Below are 18858 nucleotides of genomic sequence, written 5' to 3' on the forward strand. Positions count from 1 at the left end.
AAATTTTTTAAATTCATTTTAATGAACATTTACAGAGATTTTGGATTTCCATTCATTCATTGTTGCACTTTTCTCCCTGCCCAGCCCTCTCCCCCCAGTTCGCATCTCTCTTTGAAAAGTAAAAGAAAAATTCTTTCTTTGGTATACAATCCCCCCATACCACTTCCACCGTCCTGAGTACACTCCACTATGCAACCTTAATTCTGATCTCTTGTGATAACCATAATACCCTATCATATATCGCTTGTAATTATTCTCCCCCTCTTCTGCCTGCTTCTTCCTTGCTGATAGTAAGATTCCCAAAATTCTGCTGTTGAACTTGAACAGTTTAAATGTGGTGGTATAGCAAAACTAGCCAATCCCCTTGTGCATAGACTAACACATTCTATTTGTATGTTATTACCCATTTAAGTGGCAAAATCAGGGGCAATGGCCTGAGAAAGTAATTTTGAACAATAGACCAACCACACTCATTTAATCTCACATATTTTGGGCATGTTATCAGGAGGGCTGATTCCTGGAAGAGGTTATTATGCTTGTATAATTAGAGGGTTATAAAAAGAAAAGCTCTCAATGAGATAAATTGACAGTGCAACAGTGGACTCAAGCACAACATATATTGTGAGCATGGTACAATAAAGGGCAGAGTTTTGTTGTATTATATGTAGAATCTCTAAGAGTTGGAGATGACTTCTAGCAGCAAAAATAATTTAGGAAACTTTAAGTCTGAATTCAGAATACTGGCTCCATGGGAAGGCTTTCTTGCTCAGTTTCTTCTGAAGGCAAGTATGTTTCTTCTGAACTTCTACTCCCAGGCAAACTTCATGTGACTTGATACCATTCTTCCTCCATCTCTGCTGCTCTTGTTTTTTTCTTAATCAATTTTTAAAAATATAATTTAAAATTTACAAAACATATTTTTTTCATCAATAATTCATGCACATTTTTTTTTAGTATTTGTTTAGTAACCTTGCTTGCTGAAGTTGAGGAGGACCTGAAGTTCTTGATGCAGAAAGTCAAGAACTGTAGTCATCAATATGAATTGAAGCTCAACATCAAGAAGACAAATATTGCATCACTGGGACAATTGACAGCACCATGATGGATAGGGAAAAGATTGAGGTTGTTAACAGTTATAGCTTGCTTGGCCTCACAATCAACACTCTTGGCACCAGCTATTAGGAAATCAAAAGACACATTGCCCTGGGAAAATCTGCTGTCGGGGTCGCTCCAGAGTACTGAGAAGCACTGATGTCAGTTTACAGACTAAGGTGCACCTGATTCAGGTCTTGGTCTTTTCAATTATTTGCTATGTATCAGAGAACTGGACAGTGACTAAGGATAACAAGAATTTATGCCTTTGAGTTGTGGTGCTGGAGAAGAGTCTTGAACAAATCATGGACCACCAAGAAAACAAATAGGTCTGTCCTGGAGGGGGTGAACCCAAGTTTCTCCTTCGAAGCTTCGATTTTGAAGCTCTGTATCATAAACTTTGGGCATGAGGCCAGCAGGGACTTGTCCTTGGAGAAGATCATAATGCTTGGAAGGATGGAGTAAGACCCTAAATGAAATGGATTGATACAGTGGACAAATGAGGAGAGGCGTGCTGGAGTTAGTGAGATTGGCTCAGGACAGGGCAGGCTTTAGAGCTGCTGTTGTACATAGGGTCACTATGAGTTATAGGTGACTGGACAACAAATAACAACAACCACCACCACAAAAACTAATTATAATATTCACAATGTCTGATCATCCTTTTATTCCATGTTGTCTTCCCCTTTATTAATCTTAAAAAGTATTTATTGCCTGTTAATTAATTTTCTATTCCCTTTCTCCATAATTCATTGGGAAAGTCTGTAGTCAAATTGTTGAGGAGCAATAATGTCAGTTTGAGGACTAAGGTGTGCCTGATTCAGGCCATGGTCTTTTTAGTCACTTTCCGTGCATCTGAGAGCAAGACAAAGAATAAGGATTACAGAAGAAGTGACACTTTCGAGAGGTGGTATTGGAAAAGAGTGAGGAATATCTCGTGGACTGCCAAAAGAACAGATATATCATGGAGAAAGTACAGCCAGAGTGCTCCTAGGAGACAAAGACGATAAAGCTTCATCTCATGTACATCAGGCATGTTGCTAGGAAAACTTTTTCCCTGGAAAGATGCATCATACTTGGAAAGGTGGAGGGATGGCAAAGGAGAGGAAGATCTTTAATTAGGTAAATTGACACAGTGACTGCAGCAATGGGACTGACTATGCCATAGATGATGAGGATGGCACAGGATAGGACAGGGTTTAGATCTGTTGTTCATAGACTTGCTATGAGTTGTACTTGACTCAACAGCACCAAACAACAACAATCTCCAATATCCTCTTTCCTGGTAACTGTACTAGAATGATTATGTCTAAATATAAAGCTTTTTCTTTAGCTTTGTTTAATAATGGTCTTATACGGTATTTACACTTTTGTGACTGACTTCTTTTAATCAGCAATAATGTACTCTAGACTCATCCACATTATGCAGTGTGCCATGAAGTCATCATTGTTTTTTCTAGTGTTTCATAGAACTCCATTGTGTGAATATACAATAGCTCTTCAATCCATTTGTTGATTGATGGTTTCTTGGGTTGTTTTCCTCTCTTTGCTGTTTTGAATAATGTTATAATAGACATGAAGTACATATATTTGTTTGTATCACAACCCTTTATTTATTTAGGTTATATACCTAAGAATAGAATAGCTGGATCAAATATTTCCATTTACAGCTTTTAAAGGAAATGCCAGTTTGCTTTCCATAGTGATTGTAGCGTTTTAAATTCTTATTAGTAAGACACTGCCAGTATCAAATATTGCTAAGAATGCTAGAATTGTAATCTGTCAATAGGAGCTTGCTGGTAAGTCAAGAAGCTCAAAGGCAATAAAAACTGAGGTAGGTGAAAGATAAGAAAGTAAACCAGAGAAATAGAGCAGTTTCCAAGGTAACAGATGGTTAAATTAGGAAGGTCTATGGTAGGCCTTTAGTGGAGAGAGAACATTGAAAAGACGTCTTCTCCTCGCACTCCCCCACCCCCAGTTATTGGGAGGGTAAAATCATCTTGGTGAAGGAATCAGTACATAGAGGAGAGGAAGGAAGCAGAAAGAGTAGAGGAGTAAAAGTTGGCGGGGGCGGGGGAGGTTTATTTTGTTTACTTTTTTAAAATATGATTTGCTAAAAAATTTAGTAGATACTAAGAGAGTACTTATATTTTAAGTTATATTTAACTCTGAGATGGTTTTAAAGCTCGTATTCTCCTGCTTTGGGTGTGATGGCCCATCCTGGTGTCTGAGTGATTCCCAGGGCCCAGCAAAAAAGGGACCGAGCTTCCAGGTCAACGACATCGGATGCCTTTCCCCCTGTCTCTCAGAGCTGAGCTTTGAAGACAAGAGGAAACACTCCCAAATATGGACTCATTTTCCACTCCACCTTCATTGGCCGAGCAGCTGCTAAGAACAAAGGCCGCATCTCCCGATACCTGGCAAACAAATGCAGCATTGCCTCACGAATTGACTGCTTCTCCGAGGGGCCTACGAGTGTATTCGGGGAAAAGCTTCGTGAGCAAGTTGAGGAGCGACTGTCCTTCTATGAGACTGGGGAGATTCCACGGAAAAACTTAGACGTCATGAAAGAAGCCATGGTTCAGGCAGAAGAAGTGGCTGTTGAGATTACCAAGAAGCTGGAGAAAAAGGAGAAGAAACGCTTGAAGAAGGAGAAGAAACGACTGGCTGCACTTGCACTTGAGGCTTCAGAAAACAATGACACTCTTGAAGATCAGGAATGTGAGGAAACCGAAGAAAAACCCAAAAAGAAGAAAAAGAAAAAGGCCCAGGAGGCTCCACAGGAGAACGGAATGGAAGATCAGTCCAGCTCTGCTCTCCCTAAACCCAAGAAAAAGAAATCTCTGTCCAAGGAACTGGTCAACAGTGACTTTGAAGAGCCTGTTGAGCCAACTGTAAATGCAAAAGTCCCAAAGAGGAAGAAATCTTCCTCCAGAGAGGAACCAGAAGACCCTGAAGAGGTTGCAAACAGTATCCCAAAGAAAAAGAAGAAGCTTTCTAAGGAGGAGCCCATCAGCAGTGGACCTGAGGTGGCCGTCGACAAGAGCACTAAGAAAAAGAAAAAAATCAAAAAAGCACCCCAGGAAGATTAGCATGGACATTCCCTGGGGGTGTGAAGGGCATACCCAAATGTTGCCCAATAAAAAACTGTTTACAAAAAAAAAAAAGCTCGTATTCTAAATTTGAAGGTTGGTTGTAAATTCAGTCCTCAATTAGAGGACAGGCTACCTGGAGTCCTTGTTATATAAACTAATATTTATTATCCTGTATCTATTTGAGATTCATCACCTATTTTACTTATTTAGACTCCTAATACAAAGCAGTGCATTCCATGTGCCCTTATAATATTCCAAGAAATATTTTTTAGTGCATCCTGTAAAGGAAGCTCTAGTGTCCTAGCCTGGAGCAAACTTCACTGCTAACCTGTATGCTAAGCATCTCCCTGATTCAAATCCTCACCTGCTCCTTGGGAGCTAGATAGGCAGTTTCCCTTCATTGCAATTTACAGTGTTGGAAACATAATGGAGAGTCTCTCTATCTTGGAATCAACTTGATGATAGTGAATATGAATAAATTACTTACTGTAAAGTGAAGGAGATCTGGTAGTGTGATATATTATGCTTTATATTTTTAACAGAAAGTTGAGGAGTTCAATTCCACCTGCTATTCCATGAGAAGGAGATGAGAAATCTCCTACAAAGAGTTATAGTCTCTGAAACCTTATGGAGACTCACAATGACTTGTAATCAACTTGATGGCAATAGGTTTGTTTTAGTTTTGTAGTGATATGATAAGAGCCACAGAACAGAGCTTTACTACGAATATGCTGTGCAAAGTATGTGCTATGAATAGACTTTGAGTGTTCCAAGATATTGATCCTTCCCAAATTCAGGGTATCAAGTAGAGTTAGAGTTCTAGACTAGGCATCCCTAACCAATAGTTTTCTTGAAGCTTTATTCAAGGATGCCATACATAGATTAATATATTTTCATTGTGTCATGCAGAAATGGCAAATGGGAACACTACTGAATTAACAGAGAAGTGTAGGTTGCTCCTGTTTTGCAGTTGCTTATAATCTGCTGGAAGCTAAGAAAGATATATGGATGATTTCCAATGGAGCTATTGCTGTTATGTTCCACCAAGTTACCTCCAACTCAAGCCTTTTGATGATGGAACAAGTTGTTTCCAACTAAGCCCTATTGATGAAAAAAGATGTTAAAACTACATTGAAGAAATTTGCAAAATATAAGGCCCAAAGAATAGATGAAATAACAGTTGACATGTTCCAAAAAATAGATGCAGCCCTAGATGCGCTCACCAGGTTGTACCAAGAAGTTTGGCTATCTGGCCAACATACTGGAGAAGATCCATATTTTTCCTATTTCCAAAATTGGTGGTTCAACAGAATGTGGAAATTATTGAACAATTCCATTAATATCACATACAAGTAAGATCCTGCTAAAGATTATTAAAACATAGTACGTTGACAGAAAAGTGACAGAGATTCAGGCAGGATTAAAAATAGTCCATGGCACCAGGGATACAACTGATGATATCATATGATTCTTGCCTGAAAGCAGAGTGTACCAGAAAAACATCTACTTCATACAAAGGCATTTGACTGTGTGAATAATAACAACAAATTATAGATTACACTGAGGAGAATGAGAATCCCAGGACACTTAATTTTGCTCATGTAAAAAAAATCTGTACCTAGATCAAGAAGCTATTGTATAAACAGCAAGGAAACACTGCATGGTTTAAAAATAAAGAAAGGTATGTAGGGTTATATCCTTTCCCCATAACTGTTCAGTCTCTATACTGAGTAGATAATTCCAGAAGCTGAAATTTATGAGGAGGAATTAGGTGGTATTAGGTTTAGAAGGAGATTAATCTGCTCCCTGTGTTACACAGATGATACAACCTTGCTTGCTGAAAGTGAGGAGGACTTGAAATGCTTACCTCAAATCAAAGACTACAGCCTTTATATGACTGTATTGTTCAACATATGTTCAAGGAAGCATTATTTATAGATGAAGTAAAGATAAATATTATCGATGACTTTGACTTAATCTTTCTTGAATCCACAGTCAACAGCCTTGGAAATCAAGTGTGCAATCAGGGACTTTTCCAGTGTTCTGAAAAACAAGGATCCAGTTTAAAAACAGACTGATTCAAGTTTTTGTCTTTTCAATTAATTGCTATGCATCTAGGAGGTGTGTAATGAATAAAGATACCAAAAGAAGAATTGATGCCTTTGAATTGTGGTGCTGGAGCAGCATACTAAATATCTCGTGGGCTGCCTAGAGAGAAAACATACATGTATTGGGGAGGGTGCAGCCATTGTGCTCCTTAAAGGGACAGGTGGTGAAACTTGGTCTTACATATTTTGAGCATGTTGTTGGGAGGATCCAATCCTTGGAAAAGGATATCATGCTGGCAAGGTAGAGATTTAGTGAAAGAGGGCAAAACTCTCAATGAAATGGACTGACATAGTGACTATAACAATGGGCTCATGTGTGACCGAGATGATGAGGATGGAACAGGCTAGGTCAGAGTTCAGATCCATTGTTCTGCCGGGCATCGTGGCACATGCCTATAGTCCCAGCTTCCTGGGAAGCTGAGGCTGGAAGACTGCTTGAATCCAAGAGCTCTGAACTGTAGTGTGCTATACTGATGATGTGTCCACACTAAGTTCAGCATCAATACAGTAACCTCCTGGGAGCAGGGGACCACTAGATTGTCAAAGGAGGGGTGAACTGGCCCAGGTCAGAAATGGAGTAGGTCAAAACTCCGGTGCTCACCATTTCTATCATTCTTAAGGTTTCTATGAGTTGTAGTCAACTCAATGGCACCTAAAAACAACAAAAACCCTATTGCAACATAATAATGCACAATTTGATTCTGTATTGTCTTCCTAGTGACTGCTTTTTGTGAGTTCATTGTTGTAGCCATTGTGTAAAGTTTATCTTGTTGAAGGTCTTCCCCCTTTCCATTGACCATCTACTTCTCCAAGTATGATGTTTTTCTACGCAGACTGAGGCCTTCTAATAATATGACCAAAGTATGTGAGGTTGTGTCTTACCAACTCCACTGCTAGTGAACATTCTAGTTGCACATCTTTCAAGACAGATTTGTTCTTGCAGTTGATAGAAATTCTGTATTCTTTGCCTACAACATAATACAAAGATAGCAGTTCTGCTTCAGTCTTTCCTATTAGTTGTCTAACTTTTCTGTGAGATAATTGAAAATATTATAGTTTAGGTTCCTGTCATAGACTGGTGAGTGCATCCATGGCTGCATCTGTTAATTGAATCGAGTCAATTGGTATCCCATCAAATTCTGGGGCCTTATTTTTTTCCAATGCCTTTAGTGCAGCTTCTACTTTCTATTTCATTATTGTTGGCTTCTGTTCATATGGTACTTCCTGAAGTTTTTCTGTGTCAATCAGTTCTTTCTGGTTTTGTGATTCTGTGTATTCCCTCCAACATCTTTTGGTTCTTTCTGAGTCATTCAACATATTGCCCATAGTACCTCTCAATATTGTGACTCAAGGCTTAAACTTGTTTTTCAGTTCTCTCACCTTGAGAAATGCAGAACAAGTTCTTACCTTCGAGAAGCTATTCGTGAGGCTGGACTCTATGAAGGGGAATATGGCATCAGAATTGGACGGAGACTCATCAATAACCTGCGTTATGCACAACCTTGCTTGCTGAAAGTGAGGAAGACATGAAGCACTTGTAGAGGATCAAGGAATGCAGCCTTTAGTATGGTATGCATCTCAGTGTCATGAAAATGAAGATTCCTACCACTGGACCAATAGGTAACATCAAGATGGATGGAGAGGAGATTGAAAATGTCAACAACTTCATCTTGCTGGCATCCACAGTTTAACACCCTTGCTGTCTGAGAGGCTGGGAAAATCTTCAGTTACGGACTCCTCCAAATTATTAAGGAATTAATGATGTCAGTTTGAGAGCTAAGGTGCGTCTGATTTAGGCTATAGTTTTTCCAGTCACTTGCTATGCATCTAAGAGCTGGACAATGAATAAGGATTACAGAAGAAGAGTTGACACCTTTGGACTGTGGTGGTGGAGAAGAGCACTGAATAGCCCATGAGTTGCCAAAAGATCAAACAGATGTGTCTTGGAGAGAATACAGCTGGAGTGCCCTTTGGAGACAAGAATAATGAAGCTGCACCTCATATACTTGGGGCAAATTGTAGGAGCAGCTATTTCTTAGAGAAGAACATGATGCTGGGAAGCATGGAAGGTGGGTGAAGGAGAGGAAGACCCTCAATGAGATGGATTGATGCAGTGACTGTGAAAATGGGCTCTTGGGTGACAGGAAGTGTAGGAGGGCACAGGATAGAACAGAGTTCAGATAGTTTGTTTATAGGGTTGCTGTGAGTTGTAGTCAACTCAATGGCACCTAACAACAACATCAACAACAATAGTTTGGGTTTAGGGACATTTTATGTTTCAAAGTGATGTTCTTCCTTTTCAGCACTTTAAGGAATTCATTTTCAGTAGATTTTCCTCAATGCAATGTTGTTTAGTTTACTTATTGCTACCTCTATGGGCACTGATTGTAGATCTAAGTAAAATGAAATACTTGGTTACACCAGTGTTTTCTTTGGGGAAGGAAGGAAATCACTCAGATAGCAGAGGCCAGTGGATGGATAGAGGAGTGAAGGACTAGGAATGATTTGAGGTGGATCTGAAAAGATGGGGTAATAATAGGCATAGACCAATAGTCATTGATTATATTAAATATACTGTATAGGAATGATTATATAAAATACAATGTACATGAACAATGCAAATTAAAGATTGCATAAAACTCAGAGTACATGAAATGTATATGAATTATTATATGCAAATAAATAAAATATGGGTCTAAAGGTATTTTTTATGATATTGTTATACAGATTGTTTGCTAATAATAGCTTAGAAATGGAAAAACATTAGATAAATTATCAAACCATTATTTTTATTTTCATTTATTTAGGAAAATGGTAGGAATTAAAACTGCACTAGTCTATAGTGTTTAAAAGCATTTTTTGGCATTAAAGATTTTGGACTATGCTGTAAATGATGAGGAATACATTTTAGTTTTCTACTTAATACTCATTGTATCATTTCATCACATTGAAGATGTTTCAGTCCTTCACTGACCCTCCACCTTTCCAACTATTATACTTTTATCCAGGGACTGGCCCTTCCTGACAACACGTGCAAAATATATGAGAAAAAGTATCACCACCTTTACATTTAAGGAATACTCTATACTTCTTCAAAAACAGATTTTTTTAGTTGTTTTGACAGTCCATGGGATGTTCAGTGTTCTTCACCAGCACCACAATTCAAAGGCATCACTGGTTTAGTAAATATTGTAGTGGACCAAAGAACAGCAGAGATCAGAAACTTTTTCCAACAGAGTAAAAAGAAAACCTACTGACTGGGAACAAGCATTTGGCAATAACATTTCAGACAAGGGCTCATACTAAAAGTTTACAGAATCCTATAGGACCTCCACAAGAAAAAGACATATAACACAATTACAAAACGTGCAAAAGACATAGAAAAACTTTTTTACAGAGGAAGATATTTGAATGGCCAACAGACACATGAAGAAATGCTCACTGGCAATAAGAGATATGCAAATCAAAACCACAATGAGGTACCATTTTACTCCAGTAGCAGGGGCAAAATTTAACAAGACAGCAAGTAATAAATGTTGGAGAGGATGTGGTGAGATAGGAACTCTTATATGTTGTTGGTAGGATTGTAAAATGCTACAACCACTTTGGAAGGCAATTTCCTCAAAAAACTGAGCATAGAAATGCCATATGACCCAGTTATCCCACTGCTTGAAATATACCCTGAGAAAATGAGAACTGAGGGACAAATGGACACTTGTCCACCAATGTTCATAGCAGAATTATTCACCATTGCAAGAAATGGAAAAAGCCCAGATGTCCAACCACAGTCAAATGGATTGAGAAATTATGGTACATTCATATGATGGAATATTACACAGCATGCAAGAACAATGATTTTGTAAATTACTACATAGCTTGGGAGGGACTGGAGAGCATTATGCTAAGTGAAATAACTCAGTCCCATAAGGACAAATATTGTACAAGACCATTATTGTAGAATGAGTATGAGGATCCAAGGGGTGGGAGAGCAGAGGGGAGAGAATGGGTGGGAGGTAGGGTTGGTTAATTATAGAGTTGCACAATTTAATAGGTGGAAGGAGGGATGGGTAAAGCAAATGGGAATATCCAGTGTGAAAAACAGTATATTTGAACTTTATAAATAAACCAGTATAAAAATAAATAATTAAAAAAGAAAAGCTATGGAGACAGGATGCATACTTGATTCACTCCTTTTCGGATTTTGAACCATAAAAAAAATAAAGGACAGCAGAGATTATGTGAGTGGGACAAGATCAGACAAGGCTTCATTTTGGTAGACACAGGGTCTATTAGTTTGTGTTTATTTGAGCATAACTAATAACAATATTTAACGTGAGTAAAAACATATACATCAGGCACTCTTAAATGGGATATAGAGTAGTTTATAAGCAGTAACTTTATTCCTTTTTCGTTTTGCTCTATTTCTGTTATTGTTGTGCACCACCAGGTTGGATTTGACTCACAGCTTACCCTCCAGTGGGTTTTCAGAGGCAGTAAATCATACAGGAGAAGACTGCACATCTTTCCTCCCTAGAGCTGCTGATGGATTCAGACTGTGTTTCTTCAGGGTTGATAGCACCGCTCCTTAGCATTAGGCCACATGTTCCATATTCTGCATACTGCTCAACTATTTGATGTTCACTCCAAAGGCAATAGATCACATAGGGAATTAGTTATGCAAAGTGACTTTCTCTTAAATCTCCTAAGATTATTATATAGAATAAATGGCACATAGCAATAAAGAAAAAAATCCCAAAACAAGAACAAGATAATTTAGATAGATATTATCTGTACAACTGTTACATCAATAATTTAAGTTATTACCAGAAGTGGAAAGTAGATGATCCATTGCTTAATTATTGATTTTATTTTTATAGTCATGTTCTAAATGTGAGTAACTCAATAAGGCCTTTATGTAGACCATAAATTCTAGAGTTCATAATAGCATTTAAGCCTTCCTGCATAATTATTTACACGTGACTCACAATTGTCTTTGCTATTTAATTCTTTATATTTTAGTGTATATAAACAATGGTCACATTGTTTTATTTGTGTCAATGTCTAGTTGTTTAGAATAATTTAAAATAATATTTTATTCTATTTTCAGTATAAGTTTACATACATTAAGTTCCTCCTTGACAATTCTCATACAAATTGTCAAGTGCAGTTATAATTTTTACAATATGTCAACATTCTTTAATTGCTTTATAGTTGTTCTGTTTCTAATGTTCTAGTTTCCCTGCCCTCTTTCCATCTTTGATTTATGGTAATTCTTGACCTTTTGGTCTCATAAGGAACATCATATATATGAGTAATATCCTTTACATTGTGTGTCAATTTATTATTTTACTAAAATATCACCTCAGTGAATAGTTATGGTTCAAGGTTAAAGATTATATCAAATCAATAATCTCAGGGAATCCTTTTAATCACAACTGGTTCAGTTAAGTGTGACTTTTTTTTTCTAATTTAAAGAATTTGAGTTCTATTCTGTATTTTCTTCCCATTTTATAAGGCTCATTTGTTATGACTCTAACCAGATTTGTCAGATGTGACCAGGCTCCATCTAGTTCTTTTGGTCTTTATTTAAGACAATGGATTCTGTAAACTCTACAGACTAATATTTTTTTCCTTCTATTTTCTTTTTTGAGACTATGATTTCCTTTCTTTTTTGCTCATAAATAGTAGAAACCAATATTTGTTACTAGATGGCTGTTTACAAACTTTTGAAACCCCAGATTCTACTCATCTCACTAGGATGCATAACATGAATTGTCCCTTGATACTAACGTCCTGAGCCAGTCTTGCAAGGTATTTGGTTTTGTTTGACAATTTTCTGTAACTGTGTCCTCTCTGCATATTTATGTATGCACTCTGTTTGCATGCACACACATTTATAAATACTTTCGTCTGTACATGCATATAAATACTTTTATCTGTGCACCCATGTATTCACACCTAAGCCTGTCTATACATTCTATTCCTGTACATATACTACAAAATGTATTATAAATACATTGCTTTTCCCATCACCAGAAATGATAAGTTGTCTTGATTTAGAGAGTGATTTTTCCTCCCTGCCATCCCTGGTAACCATCAATTATCGTTGCTCTCTATCTATATGTCTGTGTTGTCTTTTTAGGAAAATGTTGTTATGTGTTGTCAAGTCACTTACCACTCATAGCGACCCAATGTACAAGAGCTCTGAACAGTCTCCTATCCTGTGTCAACCTTGCTGTCTCTGATATACCTATCCCTGTTACCCCAGTCACTGAGTCAATCCATTTCATCGATTGGTCTTCCTCTCTTGGGCTGTCCCTCCACCCTCCCAAGCATAATGTTCTCTCCAAGGACTGGCGCCTCCTTGCAGCATGACCTAAGTATGTCAGAGAGAGCTTCAGAATCCTTGCCTCCCAGGAGCAGCTTGGTTTCAACCTCTTCAGGATCAACTTGTTTGTTCATATAATACTTGTCCTATATAATTTACTTATTTAATTTAGTGCTATTTTCTCTAATATTACATGTTATGTTTCACAGACTTATCATTGTTCTTTATACTTAGGGATTATTCCATTGTACATTTTGCTTACACACATATTAATTTTTTAACATTATTTTATATTGGTTTGCTTACAAAATGCATATACATTGTGTTTCACACTATTCTTCAATCACACTGTGTTTCATACAATCAATCATTTTCAGGAATTATGTTTTATAAAATTAATCACCATTGGACTATACCAATCATTACCCTGTCTTTTCAAGGTCCCCATTGGATCTTTCTCTTTTCCTTTACTTCCTGCATCCATCCACCAAACTGTGCAACCAGTGGTTTTGCCCTTGCGCATCCTCACCCCTCTGCTCCCACCCCTTCCCCACTTGGTTCCCCGTACATGTTTTCCTAGTATCTCCTAGTATCTATTTTTACAACCACCATCTTATCCAGTATTTGTCCTTATGAGACTGAGCTCACTCAGTTTAATGCCGTCTAGTCTCTCCCAAGTTATGTAGTATTTCTTGAAATGGTTACTCATGCCTTTTCTTCTTCAAAAGAGCAAAGAGAATGGAAAAGAATAATTTGATATGTTTTAAACAAAAAACTTGACTCAAGCATAGTGGAGATTATCAGGATGTTTAGGGAATAGGTAGTTTGTCTTATTTTACCATAGGGTTGCTATGGTAGATTTGTTTTGTTTTACTGCAAGATTGCTATGGATAGGAGTTGATTCAAAGTTGGCTAACAACAGCAACAACAAAATACAAACTAATCACCTCTCAATTATTTAAAGTTAAATGAATATACTGTTGTTGTTATGTGCCACTGAGTCACCTGTGACTCATAGCAACCCTATGTACAATAGCCTTGAACTCTGCCCTAGCCTGAGCCAGTCTCACTGACATTGACAGAACTACCTCCACTACTGTGTCAATCCATCTCATCTGAGGTCTTACTCTTCTGTGCTCTCCATCCGCCTTTCCAAGCATATTGTCCTTCTCCAAGAATCTGTCTCTCCTAGTCATGTGCCCAAAGTATGTGAGATGGAGGTTTAAAATCCTTCCCTTCAAGGAGAAACTTCAAGTTTCACCCTCTCCAAGACAGACCTGTTTGTTTTCTTGGTCCTCATGGTCCATGTTCATTTCAATACCCTTCTCTAGCATGACAACTCAAAGACATCGATTCTTTTGCTGTCATCCTTAGCCATTGTCCCGCTCTCTGATTCATAGCAAGTAATTGAGAAGATCATGACCTGGAGCAGGCTTATGTTAATCCCTAGACCAGCATCATTTCTCTTTAGGTCTTTGGAGAGGTCCCTAACAGCAGACTTTCCCTATGCAGTTCATTTTTTCAATTTCCTCACTGCTCATGCCAAGATTCTTGATTATGGAGCCATGCAAGCGGAAATTGTTAACAACTCCAATCTCTTCTCCATTTGTTATGGTGCTGCCAATTGGCCCACTGGGTAAGAATCTTTGTCTTCTTGATGCTGAACTTCAATTCGTATTGAAGACTACAGTACTTGACCTTCTGTAGCACGCACTTCAGGTCCTCCTCAGTTTCAGCAAGCAATGTTGTGTCATTTGCATATTGCAGGTTGTTGATGGGTTTTCCCTTTAATCCTGATGCCGCATTCCTCCTCATAAAGCACAATCTCCCAAATACGTCTGTTCCATATACAGATTGAAAAGGTGTGGAGACAGGATGAATCCCTGAGACACTCCTTTTCTGTTTTCAAACCATGCACTTTTGATGACTGTTTTCCGGTCCAAGTCTAGGTCTCATATGAGCACAATAAAGTATTCTAGGTTTCTCATACTTTCAAGGTTAGCCACATTTTGCTGTGATCCACACAGTCAAATTCCTTTGCATAGTCAATGGAACACAGATAGACATTCCTCTGGTTCTCTCTGCTTTCAGCCAAGAGCCATCTGACATTGATGATAATGTCTCTAATATCATGGCCTCTTCTAAACACAGCTTGATCTTTAATCTGTCCCACCTGAATTAAAAAACCATCTCAGGAGTTCCCCAGAGGTTCTGTGGATCTGTCTCTTGCATCAGCAGTGTTTGGATGGAACAGACCCAGCGACTCCCCACCTCCAGCCTTCCACTACCCTCCAGCCTCATCTCCATGCATAACCTCGGTACCATCTTCTTAGCTATCTCCTATTTTCTGGACTAGCTAATACTGTTTTTTTTGTTGGTCCCAAATCTTCTTCAAACTTTCACTCTCAGATCTGTCAGAGTTATTCTGCAAAGTGGAGGCCTGCGTCAAAAGTCTGGTCAACCTGCATATGTGGGCTTTCTACCTTTTTCTGGGTTTTTATTTTTACCATGACAATGTGGCCTTGGAAGGCATGGAATACTTCTGCGAGATGACAAAGGAGAAGCACAAGGGTTCTGAGGGTCTGTTGAAGCTGAAAAATCAGTGCAGCAGTCATGTCCTCTTCCAAGATGTGTAGAAGCCATCCCAAGATGAATGGAGTAAAATCCTGGACACCATGGAAGCAGCCTTTGCCTTGGAGAAGAAGCTGAGCCAGGCCTTTGTGGATATGCATGCTGTGGGTTCTACCACAGACCTCTGTGACCTTCTGGAGAACTACTTCCTGGATAAGGAAGTAAAACTGCTGAAGAAGATAGGTGATCATCAGACCAATATTAGAATACTAAGTGACCACAGGCCTAGCTGGGCAAGTATCTCTTAGAGCAACTCACCCTCAAGCATGAACACATGCCTGTGGGGACCTGCAGGAGGAATCTCTGTGTCCCCCTGCCATAAGCAGCAAGCTTCTCTTTCCCAAACTGGGGTCGAATCTTATCTACCCAGAAGCTCCTAGTCCAAGCCTTGGACCAAATGGGAACAAAGCTTTCTGCAATAGCTAAAAAACCAAAACCCAAACAAAATTATCTCAAGAACAGGTTTGAAGCCTTGAATAGTAATGAATGAAGACTAGATGAGCTGTAGCAGGATAGCAAGAATATTATCTTAAAAAAATGCAAAAAAGTCATCACAAAGAGGAGGAAGAAAAGACCAAGATGAATCAGAAGAGATTCTAAATATTGGATTAGAGTACCAAGAAGCCAGAGCAAAGGGAGAAGTTAAGGAGCTAAACAGCAGATTTCAAAAGGCAGCTTGGGAAGACAAATCAAAGTATTGTAATGAAATGTTCAAAGAGGTGGAGTTGGAAAAATCAAAAGAATGAAACTCGTTTGACATTTCTTAAGCTGAAGAAACTGAAGAACAAATTCAAGCCTTGAGTTTCAATACTTACGGATGGGATGGGCAGAATACTGATGATCCAAGAAGCATTAAAAGAAGATGGAAGGAGTGCACAGAGTCCCTATACCAAAAAGAATTGCCTGACAGAACAATTTCATAAAACAACATGTGATCAGAGGCAATGGTGCTGAAGGAGGAAATTAAAGAATTGGCAAATAATAAGACCCCATGAATTGATGGGATACCAATTGACCTATTTCAACAAACAGAAGCTACCCTGGACATGCTCATCAGGTTGTTCTAAGAAATCTGGAGGACAACTACCTGGTAAATTGACTGGAAGAGATCTATGTTTTTCCCAATCCAAAAAAAGATTTCCATTCTGACAAAATGTGGAAATTATCAAACAATACCAATAATGATGTACATGCAAGCAATATCCTGCTGAAAGTTATTAAAAAATGACTGGAACAGTACATTGACAGAAATGAATATATGCAGTCTGAAAGTATTGTGTACTTCAGCATTTGTAATTCAGCCTGATTTTTTTAAAGTTTCTATATATAGAGGATAATTTTTATAAAGATGCTTGATATGATGTTTTTGATTCTCAAAGAGAGAAATGATATACTCATAATATACTTATTATGATATACTGATAATATTAGAGCACTACTGGCCATAGAGTAGGCCTCAGAGAATGCCTTTTGAACAAATGGTTTCATGTTTACATCATGGAATAAAAAAGAAAATATACTTATATCTAGAACTCACAGGAGTGGAAGAGTTTGTTAAGAGTTGGTAGTGGGGCTTTTTTTTAAAAAAACTATTTTATTTTGGTTTGCTTACAAAGTTCATATACATTGTGTTTCACATCATTCTTCATATTGTGTATCATACAATCATTCTCATGCTTTATGTTTTATAAAATTAATCACCATTGGATCATGCTCATCATTACCCTATTTTTTCACCCAGGTTGTTTTTATAACAACATTTCTTCAGGTGTTATTTTAGTGCCACTTCATCAGAATAATCTGGGTTCTAGCGTAAAAAAAAATGGAGAATCATAGGGCCAAAGCCCAACCTGTTGAGATAGAATCTCTGGATATTCAGAAACTTTAATTTAAACAATTTCAGAGATGATTCTTATAACCTCAAAGAGTCAAACTACTTTTCTAAAAGTCATTTGCTAAGAACAGGTATCTTAAAAGACATATGTGAAATTAAATGTTTAATTGAGGTAGTTTGTATCACTAAGTATATCTGAAATAACTCAGAGATTGAACACTGACTTTTTAAATGTATTTATTTTAAATGTAAAACTCTGGAGAGTAACAACATATGAACATCAGATTAAAACATGTTGTATCATTTGCACATTGCTTTTAAACCCATTGTCTAAGGAAAGAAAATTTCACATATCTACTTGTGTGCATATTTATGTGGCATGTCATTTTGAATTAAGAACTGGAGTCCTACACTCTTTTATAAAACTTAATTAAAAGTCTCTTCACAGATACCATCTCATCCCCATAGTAGTGGCAAAATTTAACAGGACAGCAAGTAATAAATACTGAAGAGGATGTGAAGAGATAGGAACTCCTATATACAGTTGGTGGGATAGTAAAATGGTACAACCACTCTGGTGGGCAGTTTGGTGTTTCCTCAAAAAGCTGAACAAAGAAACTCCTTATGACCCAGCTAGTCCAATGCTTGGAATATGTTGTTGTTGTTGTTATGTGCCATCGAGTCACTTGCGACTCATAGCGACGCTATGTACAACAGCCCTAAACTTTGCAGTGTCCTGTGCCAATCACACTGTCTCTGACACTCCCATCCCTATTACCTCAGTCGCTGAATTAACCCACCTCATAGAGGGCCTTCCCCTCCCGCGCTGTCCCTCCACCCTCCCAAGCATGATGCCCCTCTCCAAGGACTGGTGAGGCACAAACGGAGATTTGTACACCAGTGTTCACAGCAGCGTTATTCACCATCACAAGAACGTGGAAACAGCCAAAATGTCCTGCCATAATCAAATGGATTGAGAAATTATAGTACATTCACATGATGAAATACTACGCAGCATGAGGAACAATGATTTTGAAAATCAATACCTAACTTAGAAGGGACTGGAGAGCATTATTCTAAGGGAACTAACTCAGTCCCATAAGGACAAATACTGTATAAGACCATTATTGTAGAAATAGTTAACTAGGTAAACGTACATGAGGATCCAAGGGGGGAAGGTAGGAGCAGAGTGGTGAGAATGGGCAGGGAGTCTCACAGTTTGATGGAAGGAGGGTGGGGTGGGTAAAGCAAATGGGAAAAATCTGGTGTGTATAATAATGTATATGAACTCTGTACATAAACCAGTATCAAATAAAAATTTTATCTAAAAAGTCACTGGATAAAGCCCAAATATCTAGGCTTCACTCAGCAACTTAACCATGTGACATAAATCACGTCCTCTACATCAGTCATGTGGGTTTTCCTCCCACTCTTGTGCTTTTATTTCCTCCCTTCAAAATTTCCAAGTTGAGGATCTAGAATTCTAACGCAAAATTTGTTGTTGTTTAGGACGATAGATTCAACTTATTCATAGCTGACCCACCAGCAAGTTTTCAGAGGCAGTAAATGGCACAGGAGGAGATGTCCCAAGAAAACTCTTTCCTAAACCCTCAAGATTCTCTGTCATTTGGATTTTCTGATCATGAAACTATATCCTCATTAAACTATATCAACCAAAACTACTCAAAATGGTTTACATTTGCTTAAAAATATTATATTTTAGGGCATTATTTTTATCATAGGAGTACACAATGAGGGTTGCAGAGTGGA

The 18858-nt window shown here is 38.1% G+C and overlaps 2 protein-coding genes and 2 pseudogenes across 2 annotated transcripts in view; 3 read left to right on the plus strand and 1 right to left on the minus strand.

The window, feature by feature from the left end:
* Nucleotides 1-18858, plus strand: part of SOX6 (SRY (sex determining region Y)-box 6) — a 704108-nt gene that overhangs the window by 62426 nt on the left and 622824 nt on the right. The gene's annotated exons all lie outside the window — the stretch shown is intronic.
* LOC102844230 lies at nt 3657-4184 on the plus strand (annotated as a pseudogene).
* Nucleotides 8985-15576, plus strand: LOC102870570 (annotated as a pseudogene).
* Nucleotides 15617-18858, minus strand: part of LOC102870980 (ubiquitin-conjugating enzyme E2 N-like) — a 23666-nt gene continuing 20424 nt past the window's right edge. Inside the window, exon 3 of the mRNA XM_006892079.1 lies at nt 15617-15676. Coding sequence (XP_006892141.1) covers nt 15617-15676 — 60 coding nt within the window. The remainder of the gene's footprint in view (nt 15677-18858) is intronic.

This window comes from Elephantulus edwardii, unplaced genomic scaffold (assembly GCF_000299155.1).
Source record: "Elephantulus edwardii isolate Elephantulus edwardi_28Jun2011 unplaced genomic scaffold, EleEdw1.0 scaffold00109, whole genome shotgun sequence".
Taxonomy (NCBI): Eukaryota; Metazoa; Chordata; class Mammalia; order Macroscelidea; family Macroscelididae; genus Elephantulus; species Elephantulus edwardii.